This window comes from Panicum hallii, chromosome 3 (assembly GCF_002211085.1).
Source record: "Panicum hallii strain FIL2 chromosome 3, PHallii_v3.1, whole genome shotgun sequence".
Taxonomy (NCBI): domain Eukaryota; kingdom Viridiplantae; phylum Streptophyta; class Magnoliopsida; order Poales; family Poaceae; genus Panicum; species Panicum hallii.
In genome coordinates this window covers 20,173,342-20,194,454 of record NC_038044.1, presented here as the reverse complement: position 1 = coordinate 20,194,454, position 21,113 = coordinate 20,173,342, and the positions used below count along the sequence as shown (strand labels likewise).

General features: G+C 51.1%; 4 protein-coding genes across 4 annotated transcripts; 2 read left to right on the top strand and 2 right to left on the bottom strand.

Annotated features, from left to right (window-relative positions):
• The first annotated feature begins 1,041 nt into the window (after positions 1-1,041).
• Positions 1,042-5,255, top strand: LOC112888121 (E3 ubiquitin-protein ligase RLIM). The gene is made up of 6 exons (XM_025954473.1): positions 1,042-1,500; positions 2,117-2,974; positions 3,049-3,243; positions 3,335-3,492; positions 4,038-4,148; positions 4,805-5,255. The coding sequence occupies exons 1-6, from the start codon at positions 1,288-1,290 to the stop codon at positions 4,869-4,871; spliced, it is 1,602 nt and encodes a 533-aa protein (XP_025810258.1). The 5' UTR covers positions 1,042-1,287; the 3' UTR covers positions 4,872-5,255.
• A 2,018-nt stretch (positions 5,256-7,273) lies between these two features.
• LOC112886322 (cyclin-dependent kinase C-2-like) lies at positions 7,274-10,983 on the top strand. The gene is made up of 12 exons (XM_025952189.1): positions 7,274-7,510; positions 7,627-7,708; positions 7,795-7,885; positions 7,971-8,000; positions 8,082-8,194; positions 8,296-8,368; positions 8,462-8,582; positions 8,680-8,797; positions 9,628-9,767; positions 9,860-9,917; positions 10,052-10,122; positions 10,240-10,983. Exons 1-12 carry the CDS (start codon positions 7,401-7,403, stop codon positions 10,766-10,768), a joined length of 1,536 nt encoding a protein of 511 aa, XP_025807974.1. The 5' UTR covers positions 7,274-7,400; the 3' UTR covers positions 10,769-10,983.
• An 11-nt stretch (positions 10,984-10,994) lies between these two features.
• Positions 10,995-14,400, bottom strand: LOC112886321 (pre-mRNA-splicing factor ATP-dependent RNA helicase DEAH1-like). The gene has a single exon (XM_025952188.1). The coding sequence runs from the start codon at positions 14,398-14,400 to the stop codon at positions 11,164-11,166; it is 3,237 nt and encodes a 1,078-aa protein (XP_025807973.1). The 3' UTR covers positions 10,995-11,163.
• A 3,360-nt stretch (positions 14,401-17,760) lies between these two features.
• LOC112884213 (phospholipase A1-Igamma1, chloroplastic-like) lies at positions 17,761-20,659 on the bottom strand. Its single transcript, XM_025949573.1, has 2 exons — positions 19,055-20,659; positions 17,761-18,403 (listed from the first exon to the last, which is right to left on the bottom strand). Exons 1-2 carry the CDS (start codon positions 20,422-20,424, stop codon positions 18,169-18,171), a joined length of 1,605 nt encoding a protein of 534 aa, XP_025805358.1. The 5' UTR covers positions 20,425-20,659; the 3' UTR covers positions 17,761-18,168.
• Positions 20,660-21,113: the final 454 nt, after the last annotated feature.

Genomic DNA, 21,113 nt, shown 5'->3' with positions numbered 1-21,113 from the left:
TTAATAGAAACCAAATATAACTTTTTTCCGAACAGAGCCGCAGTGCTCTGCTGCTTCCACCGCTTTGTATAGCTATGACAACGATTGCAGTCTCGTGCTAGTTCTTCCGGTCTTGCCCATTGGTATCTGCTAGAGCGTATTGAGCCCGAAATACAGAAAGTATTTAAAAAGATCCCGGGCTCCCTTCTAATTTAAAGATGTCCCAACATTTTTGTCTGCTGTTTGTAATCGTGTCGCTGGACGGTCCCTGTCGTAGACCAAAGTCTTCGGTTCCTCGACATGAATATAGACGCCTCTACCAAATCGTCGTGGATAATGTCCTCAACTACAAACATAGTTGACAGAAGGCTTTTTGGTACTTTTTTGTTTTAAAAAAAGGCTTTTTGGTGTCCGTGAGACGAAGAATTGATCAAAAAATAGCAACGTAAAAGGGTCAGATGGGGTGATACGTGAACGTGAGAGACCCAAGGGGGGCGCGGAGTGGAGCAGGGACAGTTGGGATGAAAGTGGAAACAGCAATGGTTCAATGAAAAGGGGCGCCATCGTGAGAGAACTAAACCATGAAATTATTAAGTGAATTCCGAAAAAAAAAATGTTGTCATGACGTGCGTGCTGAAATCTTTGCACGCTTGGCAACGGGCACCGGCCCAAGCTTGCCAACTAACGAGAGGCAAAAAAAGAGAGGAAAAATCTCCTCCTGCATCTACAGGAATTCCTGATGATTGTAATTTTTTAAAGAAAAATAGCATGTTGGCAATCTCTTGCAACACTGCGTCAGTCCACTGCATCCACACCCCGCATTCAATACCAGAACAAACAACAATGAAAATGGAAGCGACAGTTCTTTAAATGCAAGGAGCGAAGGGTCCTGTCGCGGCGAACGAGGCGAGCGCATTATTGCACACTCATCGTAGGCTCAACTCCGCAAGGGCGCCATTATTAATCGGGACGAGTAAACCATCCAATCAACCTCCACTCCAAATCGAATCGAAATTTTTACCGAACACTCCCCCTCCCTCCCTCCCTCCCTCTCCTCTCATCTGTCATCTCACCTAGCCTGTAGCCAAAGCCAGGCGACGCTAGCGTCTGGAGCGGTGGGAGGAGGGAGGCAGAGGAGGAGCCGCGGCGGCCGAGGCCCCCCCCGTTTCGCGCCCAACGAGGCGTCGCGCACGCGGCCACCCGCACCCAGGCGCCGCCTCGTGGGAAGGGCGAGCAATGGCGGGCGGTCCGGGCCGATCCGCGGATCTGTGAGGCGCGGCGCGGGGGGTGCTGGCTGGCTGACGCGTGATGGGATCTGGGAGCAGCAAGGCCACCGCCGCCGCCTCGTCGTCGTCCTCGGCGGCATCGGAGGCGGGCGGCGAGGTCAAGAGGGGGAATGGGAGCGGGAAGGGGCGGCGGGTGAGGAGCCTGCTGCCGCTGCCGAGCTCCGCCTGCTTCCGCGGCTCCACGGAGCCGGGCGAAGGCGACGCTTCTTCCGCTGCCCCGCCGCCGGCAGGCGAGGTGAGGGCGCTCGCGGGTCCCGGCACCTTCCTTTGTTTCGTTTGGTTGCTGGTGGTGGTGGAAAGCTGCGAGTCTGCGCGGCTGGTAGAGGCGTCGTGAATCGGGGCGAGGGAAGGGCGTTTCCATAAGTGGAATGCGGATATGTGGTGGATCTCGTCGTCGCGAGTTTATTGCTTCGCGAATCGAGCAAGGATTCTCGGTTTGTGAGCGAGCATTTCTGTGGGATTGGGGATTGTTCAATGGCTTCTAATTTGGTTTCAAATTTCGAAAACTTAATTCTGAGCACCCTTTTTTTTTTGACAAGTCAATTCTGATTAATTGGATGTGTCACAAAAGTTCCTCTCCGTCAAGTCGTCAGCTACTGTCTTCTCTTTGGTAGACTGTTTGAGTGTTTAGTTTCGATTATGTCATATAATGGAGTAGTTGGATGACCTGGGAGTATATGAATTTAAACTTCGTGTATGTGATGCGCTAAAATGCACTATGGTTTATGAATGAACAATGCAAGTTGATGTGACTATATAGTTGCTTCGTTTGGAATTGTCAACTCCATGTATTTGTACTTCCTGGTTTGGGTTGCTGTTGTAGTTAAATGATGAATTTGTATGTTTTCCAGTCTAACAAGGGAGGGGAGACTGCAAGCCTGCCTTCACTTGTTCACTCTGCAAAGTCCGATGAAGATGCTCTCGCGGTGCCTAAATCTCGCTCAGGTGAAGAGACAGCAGCGCCTTCATCAGATAGTGAGAGAGACCAAGATGATGATGCGCTACAGAATCATGTTGCCACTAGCACATCGGCAGCTGCGGCTAATCAATTGCCAAATCCTTCTGACAGGCCAAGGCCACGTTTTGGTGCCAACTTCGGGTTGAGTAGGGCTGTCAGCTTGGGATCATCCGTAGCCTGCTCCATTCTGTCATCTGGTCTATCTGCTTCAGCCAATCCAGGTGAAAGCCACAGAGAGGTGACCAATTCTTCTGATGCAGTTATCTCCCAACAAGGTGGTGCCCTGACTGCTGGAATCGATTCTACTCTGGATATGCTTAGAGATAGTGTCACAGCACAAGCTAGAGCAGCTCGTCAGGCTAGGAGAAATCAGCTAGAATCCGAAGATGCTAGCTTGAGGAACTCCAATAGAAGGATTGGATCTGAGCCTTTCGAAGGCAGTGTTCGATTTAGCCGAACATTGAGCGTTGGGCGGCTTCGAGACAGAGTTCTCAGGAGGACTCCGTTCTCAGATGGGTTATTCACCCCTTCACTACTTTATGATAGGGCAGTGTGGCCGTCAGGAAATGGTAGTGCTAGGCAGGATTTAGCAACAATGCAAAGGACTAATTCAGATAGAAGTTCAGAACTGCGTTCTGATCCTTCAGCCAACTACAATTCTAGCTCTGAGACCTTGAGAGAGGCAAATAATCGGGATCTATTGGAGCGCAGATCAGCTTTTCTTGAAAGGAGGAGAAGGATACGATCTCAGGTGATCTGCAGTTCAGCTATTTTTGACCTTGCTTATCACCTCAGCGTCTTACATAACTTTTGTTATCTTAACAGGTCAGAGCTCTCCAAAGATTGGGCAGCAGGTTTGAAAATTTATCTGGCCATGAGAGGTCCTGCATACTATCTGGTCAGCATAGAACTGGAAATTGCAACTGCAGAACAAGCAGTCGACCAGGTAATCCTGATGAAGAAACTAGCACAAGGGCTAGCATATCAAGAATTGTTATGTTAGCAGAAGCACTCTTTGAGGTATGTTGTGCATGTATTTCTAGTTAGTTATGTTCTTGAATCTTGACTGGAGAAAGGTGCTAACTTGCATAGATACTGTTATGACTTTCAGGTTCTGGATGAAATCCACCAGCAGTCTGCTGCATTATCATCATCAAGACCATCATTTTCTTCAATTGGATCTGTTCCTGCTCCAAGGGAGATCGTTGAGTGTCTTCCTGTAAAGGTTTATAGGAAACCATTGAAACATCGAACTGAGGAGGCTGCACAGTAAGACATTTCGGATTTTAAACAGCTTTGGCCATGTGTTTCAAAATTTCCTAAACATGATTAGTTGTACTTCTGGCTCTACCTACCAACTTGACATCCTTGCACATGATGGAAAGTTAATACATAAAGCTACTGTTATTTGGCCACGAAGTCCGGTATCTAAGCTCAATTTTAAGGTCTGCAAATTTGACACAGGCTAGCATATCAAGATGATCATGCAGCACTCATACATAAGCAGTTAATTTGCAATCAAATGGATGATTCTAGGAGCTTAATCCCATTTTGCTTATACCACCATATATTTCAATCTACCATTCATGCCCCCAACAAAAAAAGATCGTTTGAATGTGGAAAAGACACGCCTGAAAAGTTTTCAATGCACATATGGTCTCTACAGTTGCCATTATAGTTGGTAGTTCATTCCCAGCTGTCTAGCACCTGTACGTATAATGAGAGTAGGACTTACATTATCTGTCTAGGTACTTGTCCTTTAACCTTGCAACCATGAGTTATTGTGCAACATCTCATTTCCCCCCTCAATGCAGATGCTATATTTGCCTTGTTGAATATGAGGAGGGAGACTGTGTCCGTGTACTTCCGTGTAATCATGAATTTCATCTAACATGTGTAGATAAATGGCTAAAAGAGATTCACAGGTATGCTTTTCTTCCACTTTTTCAGCAATGAACTTTCTTTGTCTTCTTTTTTAAAAAATGGATTCTATTTCCAATCCATGTGATAGCTCTGCAAATCTCTTTAATTGTCTCATAATTGCAGAATCAACATGCTATGATTATCTATATGTCCTTAACATGCCAGCTCTGTAGTCTGTAGCTATCCTTGACGCTCTGTGTGACATTATGAGACAATTGACATTCTTTAACGAAAAACACATATGCTTTGTAATTGTAACTTTTGAGTTTCTTGCAACATATCTGGACTACATTGGTTGTAAAATTAAATCATTATCCTAGATGTTTGGACCACAAGCAACTGGTTGTCTTATAGGGTGTTGTATTTCATTTTAGCAGAAAACATGAATAGGATGCTTAGACATTTGTATATCTGCTATTTGAATTCACACTTGAGCGTTGAAGGCTTGTGCTTTCCTTTTAAAAATTATCTTGATCTTCATTGGACCTCAAATTTAAGGAACGTCAGCTGACATTAATGTTTAGATATTGATGTCTTCATTGGAACATCTTGTTTACTGGGCCTAAGACTGAACTGGCCATAAATTTCATTCAGATTTTTGTTGTTCAGGATTTCAAACTTTGCTTAATGCTGATTTGAATCTGTCTTGTCTTTCTAGGGTTTGTCCACTTTGTCGTGGTGATGTCTGTAGGTCAGACGTGTCCAGCATTGGAAAAGTCGGCTGATTCTTTCTCTCTTAAGAATTCAGCTTCATCCGGAGAAAAAATGGAGCTCCTGGCATGGTTCTTTGATCCAATCCCGACAAAACCTGCAAAAAGTCTCTTGCAGGCGTTGTTTTCATTTTTTTTTTCCTCTTATGGTCAGAACAGCTCAGGATGCTCCTGTATTCTATGGCAAATTCGCATCGCAGTCATCCCATTATGAAGCAGATGGCATGCCATGTGAATTTTGGCATTCTTGTATGGTGGGGGAAGTTTGTTGATATTGGGATTGTCGGCTTCCGTTTTCTTTACGATGTTGATGTCTGAACAAAGTGAGGCGATTCGTGGTCAGGTGCAGGAATTCCAGACAACTGTCAGGTCTATCAGCACAGCATGTTTCCTATTGAACTGGGGACTGAAATCTTCGGATTTTTACTGGTGTTTAGTTTTTCAGTCGCCTGGAAAATAGTACCTCTATTGGCACTACCGTTTTTGTTATGCTACTACCGCCGTTCGTCTTTTATAGGATTATTATATCAGGATTTTAAAGAGGGCTTGAATACAGCGCGGTTCTGGCTTCTACGGCCGGCGTGTACGACGGCTGGAGGGGCCTGTGCACATTCGCCTACGTCGAGATCAGGGAGCCTCTGCTCGTGTACGGCGACAAGTTACAGAGAATCAGATACAATTGGGAGAACGAAGGAAATTCAATTTTGAAGTCATGCACTTCGTTTCTGTGACACGGGGAGGGTGAGGGCATTTTTAACAATACACTCTATACACCTCTGAAATAGTTCACATCCTATCTTTGCAGATATGGTGGAGAGAGAAACACTATATTGAAAGATGATTTAGTGACAATATATTACATTCGACGTAGCGGCTGGTGCTAGGGTTTGGAGTGCCCTTCATCGGTTCTTGTTACGCTCTGGGAGTGGCGAGAGAGCGACACTGCATGTGCCATGTACCAAATGTACCGCTGGCTCTCGAACTGCCTGCCGTGTCATGCCGTACACAAACTTTCAAAATACACGTTCAGATCCCTAAAGATACTAATTGTTTCAAACGAGATCAAGTCATAGTTATTTACGTTAAATCACGTTATGTGGCTGCTGACCGGGTATTGAGGTGGACCTGACATGTGGGATCCACGTGTCAGGCCCACCTATATTCTCTCTTCTCTTCATCCCCACCGAGGTCGACGGTCGCTCCGCCCCCCGATGAGCGAGCGGAAGCCACCGTGGGTGTGCGCCGCCGTCGCTCCATCCCCGCGGGCGAGTTCCACCGTCCGTTCCGCCCAAGCGAGCGAGCGGGAGCCGCCGTGGGCGTGCTCTGCCGCTGCTCCGCCCCCGGACGGGCGCGTGGGAGCCGCCGCGTGCGTGTGCCGCCGTCCGTCCGCCCCCACGAGCGAGCCGGAGCCGTCGCGAGCGTGCTCCATCGCCGGCTCGCCGCTCCACCCCCGACGGGAGCCGCCGCGGGTGGGACCGGCGCACGGGAGCTGCCGCGGCTGTGCTCCGCCGCCGCTCCGTCCCCCGACGGGCGAGCGGGAGCCACTGCGGGCGCGCGTCGCCGCCGCCGCTCTCCCACGGGCGAGCTCCGCCATCTGCTCCGCTCCCGCGGGTGCACGGTAGCCGCCACGGGTGAGCGTGGGCCACACCGTCGGTGTAGGAAATGAGAGAGAGAACCGAGGGGAGAAGAGAGACCGGACTGACATGTAGACCCTACATGTTAGGTCCACATCATCGCCTAATCGGTCTGCTATTTAGACACGTTTAATGAATACTATAGATATTTGGATTTTGGATGAAACAATTATCAAATTTGGAAATTTGAATGTGTATTTTAGAAATTTGAGAATTTGAATGTGCATTTTAGAAATTTGAGGACCGGCATGACACTGTGAGCTAAGTTCAAGAGCCGGCATTTTATTTTACTCACTTTGAAATGATGAAAATTAAAATACTCAATTATAGGAAAATATTATGGAAGCTGCAAATGAAAAATAAAACATCCCAAATTTCTAAAATAGACTACATTGGATCCTATGGACTAAACTTTAGTCCTCTCTTTTGACACCGATTAGATGGACTAAATAAGAGCTAATTGCAAAATAATTGTAATTGCAATTAATTGTTGAGACGAACCCATTAATACTAATTAGCTCATGATTAAGCACATATTTACTTAGAACAATATTGCCAAATTATGATCAAATTAGGTTGATAAATTTATCTCGTGAATTACTTTCTATTTGTATAATTAATTTTATAAATAATTTATATTTAATACTTTTAATAGATGGTTAAAGTTTTAGTTCCAGTGATCCAAACGACACCCTACTCACGCCAACATCGAATCGGCGAATCCAACGGGCCCAAAAAGTATGTAGTAAATAAGTATTCCGGCTCGGCTGCACGCGTCTTCGTTTCGCCCCTTCAGCCCTTCTCTTCCTTCCCGCTTCCTACGCGGCCGCCCCCAAACCCAATCCTCGCGTCGTCCCAAAAACCAAACCCTAGCGCATCGCCAAGCGCAACGCAAAGGCCGGCGGAGGCCATGGCGGTGGCGGCGCCGGGGCAGCTCAACCTCGACGAGTCGCCGTCGTTCGGGTCCCGCAGCGTCGACTGCTTCGAGAAGCTCGAGCAGATCGGGGAGGGCACCTACGGGTACGCATCTCTCGAAACTCCCCCGATTTCACCAATCCCGCGAGCACGCCGCCTGCGCATCGGCCCAGCTGTGCGCCCCCACTGATTCGTTTTTTTTCTGTTGTGATTGCTGCCAGGCAAGTATTCATGGCGAAGGAGACGGAGACGAAGGAAATCGTGGCGCTCAAGAAGATCCGCATGGACAACGAGCGAGAGGGCGTAAGTATTCCCCTTTACCCTTCCATGGCTTGCGTTTTGAAATGCGTACTGGTTCGCGGCTCTCACCTCTTCTGAATCGGCGCCAGTTCCCTATCACGGCCATCCGCGAGATCAAAATCCTCAAGAAGCTGCACCACCAGAACGTCATCAATCTCAAAGAGATCGTCACCTCGCCAGGTCTGACAAATATAACGCGAATTAGAGCATTGTTCTGGCAAACTGCCTTTGTGCAGAGGATTAAGACTTGTGTTAATTGTTTCAGGGCCAGAGAGAGATGAGCAGGGAAAGCAAAGTATGATTCTGAGCAAAAACACCATTGGAAGTTTTGCTTTACTGCTAATCCTGATGTACTATATGTTGTGATGTTGGGTAGTCGAGGGAAACAAGTACAAGGGGAGCATTTACATGGTCTTCGAGTACATGGATCATGACTTGACAGGGCTGTCGGACAGGCCTGGAATGCGGTTCACCATAGCACAGATTAAGGTAAAAACCATCCATATATGTGTATGATGGACTGATGGTTCTTGGTTGCCAGAAGGTGTTGTTCATCAAGTAATGATAGTGTCTGGTATGTCCTGTACCAGTGCTACATGAAGCAACTCCTTTTGGGTCTTCACTACTGTCACATCAATCAAGTTCTGCATCGAGATATTAAAGGTATATTGCTGACACTAGTTTCTTTTCGAGGGTTTATGTTATGACTTGGTTGTCTTTTTCACAGACATTGCATTAAACATATATCACTTGCAGGATCTAATCTCTTGATAGACAATCACGGTATCTTAAAGCTTGCTGATTTTGGCCTGGCAAGATCATTTTCATATGATCACAATGCGCACCTCACTAACCGTGTGATCACCTTGTGGTACAGGTAGGGATTCTGTTTGCAGACTATCAGCATTGTTATGCAAGCTATATATTACGGTGCTGTATCCTGCTTAACTTTTTGTTGGGTTAGCAATTTGCAGGCCTCCAGAGTTGTTGTTAGGAAGCACACAATATGGGCCGGCAGTTGACATGTGGTCTGTGGGTTGTATTTTTGCAGAGCTTCTTTATGGAAAGCCTATATTGCCTGGCAAGAATGAGGTATGGTTTCTTAGAAGCTGTGAACCACCAACTTAGTTATGTTTGCAATTCCTATTACCTGTCATAAGTTTGCTGCTAGTCTGAGTGTCTGCCATAAGGTGAGAAAGCCTAGAAATCTTCTGATATCTTCCTTGATTCTACTTTTAAGCTAGTTTGGCAGTACTTTCTGATAGAAGCCAAGATATTATTTTGCTAAGCCATCCTAGAAAACCTATGAGCCTGCCTCTTATTTGACAACAGGAAATTTTGAAACTTTCTTGTCACAATTCTTGTCAAGTATTTAATGCTGTTAATGGCATGTTCTCTTCTCTACTTATTTTCTCTTTTGTACTCAACTGGAGTGTACGGATGCAATGATAAATAAGACAATATACGAGAAGCTAGAGCATATAGGCTATGTGAAATAATATACTTTATATGCCAGGCGTATTAATAACAGAAAAGGATGAATTTCATGCTGTACAGTCATGCGAACTTTATCATGGGAAGAAAAGCATAATCATGTAGCACAGTCATGACTCATGTCAGGAATTATCTGCAATCACATTTGGTTGTGTTTGATAAACTGAGTAATGAAAATGAAGGCTTGTGTGCTTGCCAGTAGAAACATTGTCTATCAAATTCTTATCCTAAGTCTTTTTCAGGTTCATGCTAATTTTCTTAGGATCAGATATACTCCAATATTATTACTCTGCATACTTTAGCAACTCTCTCCTATAGTATTCATGCCCAATCAGTCTCTTCTATCATTTTCCATTATAAGTATACTCTTTCAACTCCCAAACTTGCTTATAGATATGGACCTTGTTGCTTTCTGTTTTCTGATGCAGCCCGAGCAGCTGACCAAAATATTTGAACTTTGTGGCACGCCTGATGAGTTGAATTGGCCAGGTGTCACAAAAATGCCATGGTATAATAATTTCAAGCCTTCTCGCCCAATTATGAGACGTGTTAAGGAGGTTTTTAAGCAGTAAGTATTACACTTCTGTTTCACCATATTGTTTCAAGCTTGCCTTGCTACCCCCTATAGAAATGTGTTTCCTTACCTGTTTGTGACTCCAGTTTTGACCGGAATGCTCTGGATCTGCTAGAGAGGATGTTAACGCTGGATCCATCACAGGTGCAGTTTCTTCTTTTGCTGTTACTTACCATCGATATTTTTTTGAAATATATGAAATGACTAAAATCCATATGTTAACTTCATGGATTGTTTTAACTTGAACCCTGAATTTGGCATTCCTGTGCACTTTTTAGAGGATATCAGCAAAAGATGCGCTCGATGCAGAGTACTTTTGGACTGATCCCCGACCAGCTGAGCCTCACACGTATGGTTTATTACTTTTCTTACTTCTACTGCTTTTTTGTATTAAGTTGTTCTAAGTCAAATCTTGCGTTTGACTGTTCTTGAATTAATTATATCTATTTCACCTTTGCATATGCAGCTTGCCAAAGTACGAATCATCACATGAATTTCAAACTAAGAAAAAGCGTCAACAGCAACGGCAAGCTGAAGAAGCAGCAAAGCGGCAAAAAATACAGCATCCTCAACCACACACTCGTTTGCCACCGATTCAACAATCAGGCCAACCGTATTCACAAATCAGGACAGGCCAACCTATGAACAACCCCCATCCTTCAATGGCACCTGGGCCAAGCCATCACTATGCAAAGCCCCGAGGGCCAGGAGGGCCAAACAGGTACCCACTGGGTGGAAGCCAAGGTGGAGGATACCCAAATCGTGGAGGGCAAGGCGGTGGCTACGGCAGTGGCCCTTATCCTCAACAAGGTCGAGGGCCACCTCCATATGGTGGTGGGATGGGTGGAACAGGTGGCCCTAGGGGTGGAAGTGGAGTTGGCGGACCAAGTTATCAGCAGGCTGGCCCTTATGGTGCATCTGGTACAGGCAGAGGGCCTAATAACTATCAACAAGGTGGTTCTCGCAACCAGCAGCAGTATGGAAGCTGGCAATAGTACAGTGCCATCTCAGTGGAACCATGCCGCATTTTTGGTTGGAGCGGGTATTGTAGTTTTTTGAGATTTGATCATAACCCCATCTAAGAATTCTCCGGCTCCGTTTTTGGGAATCTAGATAAGTTCACAATTCTTTATGATGCATTGGTGTTGAATTTGATGAGTATGGAAAAAAATATTGTTTTTGCAATCATTGAATTACAATTTGGTCACCATATCTCCCAACAACTTTTTTTTTCCGAATACACCAACTTTGAGTCTAGGGAAACATTGATCTGTTATCAGACCTAAACCAATATGTTAGTCCTTCGGCTTACAACTTTGTACAGGTGTCTTTTTTTTTTTTGATAACTTTGTACTGAAGGTTTGATGCCCTATTGTAATGCAAGCAATCACTACACGTCGAAAAAGTCGTTCAGGCTCGGACTCGGTTTCTCCAGTGCTACTGCGGCACCCTGCTCGTGCGCTTTGGCCTTCTTCGGCTCAGGCGCGTCGAGGTTGTTTTCCTGGTAGTAGTGTGGCGCGACCTCCAGCAGCCACTCCGGCTTGAGCTCCGTCACCTGCCGCATGTACTCGTTGGACGTCTCCACCAGCTCGTGGTACACCACCCAACGCGGCGGCGGGTCCAGCCGCGCCATCCCGGAGCTCGGGTGCACGAACACCGTCCGCCAGGTCTTGAGCGTCCGGTAGAGCCCGTCCCTCCGCCGCTGCGCGGTGTTGCGGAAGAACCCCGCCGTGATGGCCTTCCTGACCGCGTCGAGGTCGCCGCCGGAGCAGGACCGGCGCTCGATCTCCACCCGCTCCAGCAGCGCCTCCAGCTGCTCCCGCACGTCCCGCGCGCGTCGCATGGTGCGCGGCTGCACGAAGTGGTCGGCGCACCACTGCGCCGAGTGCCCGGACCGCTCCCACTCGGTGTACACGTTGAGCAGCGCGACGTGGTCGCCGGCGCTGCCCGCGTTGAAGTGCTGCCGCGCGGCGTCGGCGATGAGCGCCCTGTCCTTGGGCCGGTAGAAGACGGCGTTCCCGGCCGACAGCATGGACGCGATGGTGAGCACCTCCTCGGAGCACCCGTACCGCTCCGACGCCACGATCGCCTTGGCCAGCATCGGGTCGAGCGGGAGCTCCGCCATTCGCCGCCCGGTCTTGGTCAGCTCGCCGCGGCTGTTGAGCGCGCCGAGGGCGAAGAGGTCCTCGAGCGCCCTGAGCAGCCCCTCCGACGCCGGCGGGTCCACGAAGTCGAAGCTGACCAGGTCGTTGATCCCCAGCGCCTTGAGCGAGAGCACCACGCTGGCCAGGTTGCTCCGCTGGATCTCGGGAACCGTCTCGTCCGTCATGTCCTCCTTGTAGCTGTGCTCCGTGAAGAGGCGGAAGCACTTACCCGGGCCAGTGCGCCCCGATCGGCCGGCGCGCTGGTCGGCCGACGCCTTGGAGATAGGCTGGACGAGCAGCACCTCGGTGCCCGTGCGCGGGCTGTACGACTTCACCTTGCAGAACCCCGGGTCGACCACGTAGCTGATCCCGTCGATGGTCAGCGACGTCTCGGCGATGTTGGTGGCGAGCACCACCTTCCGCGCGCCCGGCGGCGCCGGCTCGAAGATCTTGGTTTGGAGCTCGGTCGGCAGGTTCGCGTAGATGGGGCAGATCACCAGCTCCGCGATCTTGGTGCCCAGTCCCCTGGTCCGGCGCCGGAGGATCTCCTCCACCGTCTCGATCTCTTCCTGCCCCGTGAGGAACAGCAGGATGTCACCGGGGGGCTGCGTGACGTGCAGCTGCAGCACCGTGGCCACGGCCGCGTCGACGTAGTCGGCCTCCGGCGCGACCGTGTAGTGGATGTCCACGTTGTACCGCCTCCCGGGGATCTTGAACACCGGCGCCATGTCGAAGAAGTCGCTGAACTTCTCCGCGTTGAGCGTCGCGCTGGAGATGAGCAGCTTCAGGTCCGGCCGGAAGCGGGCGACGTCCTTGACGAGGCCGAGAAGGATGTCGGTGGAGATGGAGCGCTCGTGCGCCTCGTCCACGATCACGACGCCGTAGCTGGCCAGGTCCGGCTCGCCGAGGAACTCGCGCAGGAGCATCCCGTCGGTCATGTACTTGACCGCCGTCTTCTCCGACGTGCAGTCCTCGAACCGGATGGAGTAACCCACCTCGTGGCCGAGCTTGACGCCCATCTCCTGCGCGACCCTCGCCGCCACGCTCATCGCGGCCACGCGGCGTGGCTGAGTGCACGCGATCTTGCGCCCATTTGCGGTGTACCCGGCCTCGTGAAGATACTGCGGTATCTGCGTCGTCTTCCCGGAGCCGGTCTCTCCGACCACAATGATAATCTGATGCTCGGCAATGGCCTTGAGGAGCTCGTCCTTGAACTTGTACACCGGGAGCGTCTTCCTCTGGTCTTGGAGCTCCCTCTGCAGCATGGCCTTGGCATCAATTTCGTCGCCCAGTTCGTCCGTCTCGTCCTCCAGCTCGCTTCCAGCCATCGCGGCGGCCTTGACGAACTCGACGGCGTCGTCAAACACGAACTCATATTCATCACCGGCGCGGCCGCGATCCTTGGCTCCAAACTCCAGCTGAGACTTCCTGATCTGCTGGTCTTCCCAGGACTCCTGCTCCGAGAAAGCCTTCCCCTTGCTGCCTCTCGCTTTGCCGTCATCGTCGTGCCGCCGTCTTGCCACCGAGAACCTCTTCCCCTGGTCCACGTTCGCGGCGTCGTCGTAGGCGTCGGGCATCCTGTAGTAGTCGCCGGCGCCGTCGTCTTGACTGGCGCGGCCGTGGACAAGGCCGAAGATTTCCTTCTTCCGCTTCAACTCCCTCTCCTCGGCGTCCAACCGGCGGACGTCGCCGAACATGCGCTCCTCGTCGATGATCTCGTCCCGCAGCTCCTCCACCTTCTTCTTGCTGCGCAGCTCCAGGTACGCGCCACGGGAGGCCCGCCTGAGCTCCGGGGTGTCGCCGCCCCTGCCCATCGCCTCGGATCGGCGAGCTCGCTCCTCCTGCTCGCGCCTGGACGGCTTCCGACCCATCAGTTTCCTCGTGCTCGCCTCGTCGCGCGCCCGGATGTTCCGTTCGAGCTGGAGCCTGCCACCCTGATCGCGCCTCATCTCTTCCTCCTCATCAGGCTCGCCGGTGTCCTCGTCCGACTCCGGGCGCCGCCGCCGCACGTTCCGTCCAGGATCGGACAGTGCGGCCGCCTCCTCGTCGTCCCCGCGGGGATGGTCCACGCCCTTGTTCCTGAAACGCTTCCCGCTGCCGCTGGCACAGGACGACGCGGCGAGGCCACCCTCCTCCTCCTCCTCCTCCTCGTCCCCATCTTCGAGCAGCTTGAATTCGCCCTGCCTCCTCGCCAGCGCCGCCGCGTCCCGCACCTGCCTCCGGTGCTCGCCGCCCCCCGCGCCCCGCCCGTGGCGCGGCGGCAGCCTGCCGAGGACGTCCGCGGCGAATGCGGCGGTGTCGGGGGAGGACGGGAACCCGCCGAGGTCGACCAGCCGCGCCGTGAGGCCCCCCGCGGAGGCGCACTCCCGCGCGAGCCGGAGCACGAGGCGCACGACGATGCCCTGGGAGTAACCCAGCAGCGCCATCAGCCGGTCCGAGACCCACGTCTTGAGCTGCCCCTCGGCGCCGCCCTCCGCGGCCATGGCCGTGGCCTGGGGCGCCTCGTCCCCCGGGCGGCGAGGGGTTGGACGGAGAGATTCCAGTAGGCGGCGGCGGCGCGGGCGAGAGGCGGTCGGTTTCGAGGAGGGCACGCACGCGCTGGAGCGCAGGGGGTTTTGGTGCATGGCGTGGGGGGGCGGTGTATTCGTAGACGCGCGAACCGACGGACCCGAAGGCGGCGTCGTTTCGTTTGACCGAGTCAGAAGTTTCTGAGGCGGTTTGGGCATGTCGGTTCCGGTGTGCGCCGTGACCCCCAAGTCACCTCATCCGCCGGACAGACCTTGATCTCAAACCTCAGAACAGGCCTCATCGGCACACCTGCCGGTTTCCAGCGAGACGGCACCTGATTCGCAGCTGCTGCTCTGCTGTTGATCTGCCTCTCGTAACATAGTGCATTGAGAACGGAATTGAGAAAGTCTTCCGAGAAATCAAGTCATCATAAGCTGACTGTAGCTTACTTGGTTAGGTTTCTTGTGAAGGAATTTATCCACCTGAGTTTAAGCTCTCAAATTTTAACATAAAGTGCTTGTATTTTTTCAATTTATTTGAAAATCAACAACGCTGTCCTTCTAGCGGTAGAAAACGCACCCGTCAGCAAGAAGCCACCTGTGGTGATTTTATTAACCTTAAAATCTGGCTTGCCATTCTCACGAAGGTGTTCCTAAGGTACAATGAGTGTGTGTTTATCAGTTTATGCATGTGAGCATCCTCGTCCTTATTGTATTTTTTTTAAAAAAGAGATTAGCTTGTCACCTCACTAAACTGATGCAAACGCCATATGCTTTCTTCGTCCAACTTCAAACACATTGAAATCACTTGGCTCCTTAGAAGTTGAGCTATATATGTTGGTGTGCCGAAAATAACAAAATCATTGTTACAAATAGGGACGAGATCAAAAATTTTGTTCGGAGCTGTCAAATACGATTGGCATGTGTCATTTTCCATGTGCGTGTGAAGAAGGCACACTCAAGTTCCATCCTCAAATTTTGCTAAACTCCTGAAACCACTAATTTTGAATGCATTAGATTCTACTCCTCCGAATGATTTCTTGGAAAATAGGAAGAAAGGAAAGCCGAATGCAGCACCTTTTGTAGGTGAATATTCTAGCAAGAAAAAAGTTTCAAACAATGATAACGCAACTCTCGTTTCCCGAGAAGTCAAACAATTTTAAGTTTGACCAAATTTACACAAAAAATTACTAATATTTATATCTCCAAATAGATTTAGTATGAAAATATATTACATAATAATCTAATAGTATTTATTTTGTAATATAAATGTTAATACTATTTTATATAAATCTAGTCAAAGTTGAAACTTTTTGACTCCTTGAGAAGCAAGAGTTGCATTCATTTTAGGACGAAAAGAACGGGATACTTTTTTTACTCTAGCTTTTGAGAATGCAGGGTATTAGCACCTTAAGATTTGGCTCAGTGCTCTAATTGTCATGCCCTTTACCGACACAGGTGAAGTTGAGGCCTGTGCACCGACCTGACATGTTGTTTGGTTAGATATTAGGAGGCGACAAGAGCACAGCTGCCACGTCTAGTTGATCATTGCTTGGAATCAATTGATAGGGGGTGTTTGGTTTGAGAACTGCACTTTAGTCTCTGTCACATTGAATATTTAGTTACTAATTAGAAACATTAAATATATACTAATTATAAAACTAACCGTACAGATGGAGACTAATTTGCGAGATGAATCTATTAAACCTAATTAGTTCATAATTTGATAATATGGTGCTTATATGTTGATGATAGTTTAATTAGATTTAATAGATTCGCCTCATAAATTAGCCTCCATCTATATAATTAGTTTCATAATTACCTTATGTTTAGTCGTTCTAATTAGTATCCGAAGATTCGATATAACAAATACTAAACTTTAGTCCCTGTAATCAAATACTGTGGTGGAGGGAATGAAAAGGCCCTCGTCTATCCATGCAGAATGTGAGCGATAATCAGCAAGGCAAATGTAAATGGAGCACCACTTCACCAGAGAGAAAGGAGAGGGCATGTGCACTAGTCTGTATGCTTCAATCTGTATGCACTAGTCTCCATCATAAACGTCTTCATCTTGTTTTTAGAGTCCTCAATTACAATGTAAAGGCAGGTTTTGTACCGCTCCAAATGTTGGATTGGATAAATAAAACTCCTAATTCTTCAGAGTTGACACGTAATCCTAATAAAACTCCTAATTTTAGATTACAACAACTGCAAATTTTCTCACCTACCACTGTTGAAACAATGATAGCTTCTTAAGGCTTGTTTGATAAAGCTTCTAGAGTAATTTCTACGCTGAATCCATGAGGAGGTATGCCCTATGCTGATTCTGTGAAATGATTATCTAAAATGAAATAAGTTAAGGGATAGGAGTTGAAAGAACTACTTTCCTTTGATTCACTTCTCGCATAGATCCATTTTTCCATAACATTTATCATAAAGAATCACTTTCAATAATAGAATTATTAGAAACTGATGTAACTCTATTAAACCAAACAAGTTTTTAATATCCACCTCCCTTGGACTTGGGCTGGGCCGGGCCGACCCGGCCTGGCCTGGCCCTCTCGTGCCTCGTGCCATGTCGGGTCTAGACTTTAGTCATGTGAGGCACGTTGTGCCGTGCTGCAACAGCACGGCAATTTTTTTACTAGGCCCAAGCATGGTCCACGGCACGTCTTCATGCTGTGCCAACCCAAGTACGACCCTCAGTATATTTTGCAGTTATCGTTATGTGGATACTCGTATGTTTAAATACTCGTCGCTACATAAAGAGATTTCTATGCATAGAAAATAAAAAGTTATCTTTTTCAAATGACTCTACTGAAGAAAAAGAATAACGGTCGTTAATTACAAAGTAGCATAAATTGATTGATATTAAGAACAACTAGCTACACACAGGTCGACGTGCTATTTTCGTACCGTGCTGGTCCAAGCATGACCCAAAATGCGGACCATGGCATACAGCCATCATGCTAAGATTCTACCCACGTGTTCGTGTCGTGCCGGTATGATCCAAAACTTTTCGTGCCGTGCTTCAGGTCGTGCCAAACAACCGTGCCGCAGCACGCCCAAAAATAGCACGGCCCAAATCACACAGCTCTACCCTCCCCGTCGAACCGCATCATCCTTTTTGTCAGTACGCAACAATGGAGCCAGTCATTCATACTAGTTGACAACTACATTTCTACAAGGAAACTCAGCTAAGAAACTTTTAGACTCGTGATTTTGAGCATCTCTTCCCATCTACTGGAAGGACGCAGCATGGAATCATCAGGTCCTCTTGCGTCGATAGATGATTCTGTTTTAGCATTTTCTATCTTGGTTTTTAGTCGTAGGATCGACATGCAAGTTATCCACAGTTGACACAGTTTTCTATTACATTCATGTGTCCACCTATGCATGAATTTTTCACGCAATATCTCAACACCATGCCCATGACACACTCCAAATCCAAACGCTCGATATAGTACACTACAGGCGAGACCCATCTCTCTGCTCCTCCGCCACTAGCTAGCCCTATATTATATCACAGTGCACACGGCCGGACAAATGGCTTCCCGGCCGGCCATCGGTGCTCGCGACAGTCCGGCGTTTTTATTTAGACGCCACGCTTGCTCGGCCGGTGAGACCGCGCGCAGGTGGCGGCCATGTCGTTCATCATCTTTGTTCCCACCGGGCGCCGTCCGTGGCACCACCGTGGCCTTCGCTTCGATGGCTGCGATGGTGGTGGTGGCCGCCGCCGCCGTGCTAATGGTGGTGGTGGTGGTGGTTCGGGTCGTCGTGGTCGTGGTCGTCCAGGTGCCATCCGTGGCGGTCGGGCTGCACCCAGCGCCCGTCGCGGCCGCGGACCATGCCCTTGTTCTCGTCCTGGCGCCAGCAGGGGGGCACGCCGTGGTGGTCCTTGAGGAAGTCGCACGCCTTGTTCACCAGCGCCGGGTCGCGCCCGCTCGCCAGCACGAACCGCTCCCCGCGCCCGTGGTACCTGCACGCACGCGCACATCAAGATCAACACAACACACATCAAGAGGTTGCAGGAGGCGCGGCTTAGATCTGCTGCAGAGTCGCAAAACTCCAATCTTGCCATGCACGCACGTTTTTTTTAATAATTACCATGCGCTGCGCGCACGTTGAAGGACAGCGCGGTTGTTGCAGGGAGCTGGTCAGAAATAAGCGCAGCGCATTAATGTGCCCGGGCCCGGGTCTGGACCAGTCAGCCTGGCACGGTACCAGCTGTGGCCTGTACACGTCTCCCCGCACCGGATCCACGAGATCCGCGCGGACGGGTGTTGTTTATGCGCGCCATGACACGGTACCAGCTATGACCATGATGCTCGAATCTCGATGATCGGCCCCGCATGGCACGAATGGCTGGAGCGTCGATCGGACAGATATGTTTTTTTTTAATCACTTTTCGCAACAGATGCACAGCTCAAAGGCGCACGCTTCCATCACGAAACAGTCGTGTCTCTCTCTCTTCTCTGTGTACCAGCTGCCGTCACCGTCTAAGCACAGGCGGCGTTAATGTCCCGGGCCCCGCACAGCGTTGAGTCGCTCCCATCAACCGTTCTCTCTCGAACCCCCGGCCACGCAAGCCATGCATGAATTGAATTGGATGGCAGCTAGGCACACGTACCCGTCGATGAGGTGGAGGTGGGCCTCGAGGTCGTGGTAGCACGCCGGGTCCAGCGTGTCCTTGAGGAACGGCGAGCGCTTGTGGTCGAGCGCCAGCTCCACGCCGACGTGGGAGTAGCACCACGGCACCCGCAGCAGCCGCTCCGCCACGCGCCGCACCGCCTCGGGCGCGCCCTCGTTCACCAGGATCCCCGGCATCCGCGTCACGTTGTCGTGCACGTTCACCACCCGCAGCGCCTTCACCCCGAGCTCCGACTCGAACCGCCGCCGGAACGCCGCGTTCCCCACCCGGGGACCCGCGAACGAGTACACGCACACGGGCGCCGCCGCCGCCTGCCCGGCCACGTTCGCGCCGGACTCGGCGATGTCGTAGGCGCTCAGCATGGCCAGGGCGCTGCCGAGGCTGTGCCCGGTCACCGTGATGCTCACGTCCTCGCCCAGCGCGGCGTAGCGCCCCACGAGCCGCCGGACCTCCGTCAGGACCTGCTCCCGCGCCGAGTACTTGCAGAAGCGGCAGGTGGGGTCCTTGTCCGTGTACAGGTCCGCGAAGCCGGCCAGCACCTTCACGTCCGGGTCCGGGCACGGGATGCCCTCCTCCGCCACGGGGCGGAGGAAGTCCATGAGGTCCGACACCCACTCCAGGCGCGTCACCGTGCCGCGCCACGCGATGGCGACGTCGCGCCGCCCCAGCCGCGCGCTCTCCTCGTCCGTCGACACGGCCACGTACCCGATCCAGTTGGCGCTCTGGCTCCAGATCTTGGCGCCCGCGCGGGACGGCGGGAAGAAGGCGGGGAACCGGAAGTTGGACGTCGCGTACAGGTACCGGGACACGGCGTACCCGCGCGCCGCGCCCGCCATGCCCAGCCGCTCGAACAGCTCCCGCCGCGGGTACTTGCAGCTGCCGCAGTACCGGGAGTAGGGGTCGTAGTCGAAGGCGTCGTAGCAGGCCTGCGCCAGCTCGCCGTACCGGATCAGCTCCGACCGCAGCAGCGGGTCCATCGGGTCCAGGAGCCCCGCCCAGTCGTCGCGCCCGTGGATCTCGCGCCACCGCGCCGGCAGCTCCTCCTGGTGCTTCCTCGCGCCGCGCCGCCGAGCGTCGTCGTCCTCCTCCTCGTCCTGGACGTCGTCACGGTACTGATGGCCGTGCGCGACGTCGTGCTCGAGGTGGCCGACGAGGGAGGCGATCGCCTCGTCCCTCGTGGCCGCCAGAGGGGGCCGCAGCGTGCTCGCGCTTGTGCTTGCGCTTGCAGTGGAAGTGAGTGGCTGGCGAGGGGCCGGAGCGCGCAGGAAGGAGAGCTGTGCGTGGGCGGTGGCGCGGCGCGGGAGGGTCGGGAGCTGAGCGGGGAGGTCGCGGCAGGAGAGGGGCGCCATGGGGAGGCGGCGGGCGCGGGGCGGGTGAGGGCGTCTGGTGGGAGAGTGCCGAGCCTGAACACGCGGGGAGGGGAAGACCCACTTTTGTGCTGTGCTGGTGACGACCGGCGGCGAGGCAGGAGCCGGAGGTCAACGCACAGCCGGGTGGTTCAGGCCCTGTTTGGATTGAAGGATTTCCAAAGAAATTTTGCAGTTTTCTTTTCCTTTGGAAATGAATTGGCTGAGTGCGTTTGGAACAAAGGTTCGCAGTTCGCAGTTCGCAGTCTTCCGTTCCTAAGGAAAGCTAAAGGTGCACCTTCATTTCACAGGAAAATATGCATCTAGTCCAATCCAAGGGAAAGCATCTTTCTCGATCTCCGTCTCACAACTGCTCTCTTCCATTTTTTTTTTCTCCTCCAGGCCTCACAGTGGCAGAGTCCTGAAAAAAAAAATAGCGCAAGCCAATATGAGCTATCAAGCCTGCAGCGAGAAATCATCTAGCACGATTTCTCCATCTTCTCTTTGCCTGCAAGCTCGGTAGATCTGTTGCTATTGGAAGAGAGCAGATAGTGCCTTTCCATCTTTGCATGATTTGCTTACATTCCTCTATTTTCTATTCCTGCGTTCCAAACAGACCCTCAGTAGCGTATTTCTTTTGCATCGATCGCCATCACATTTGCTAGTGTATTTGTCACGGAACTGACGCTTTC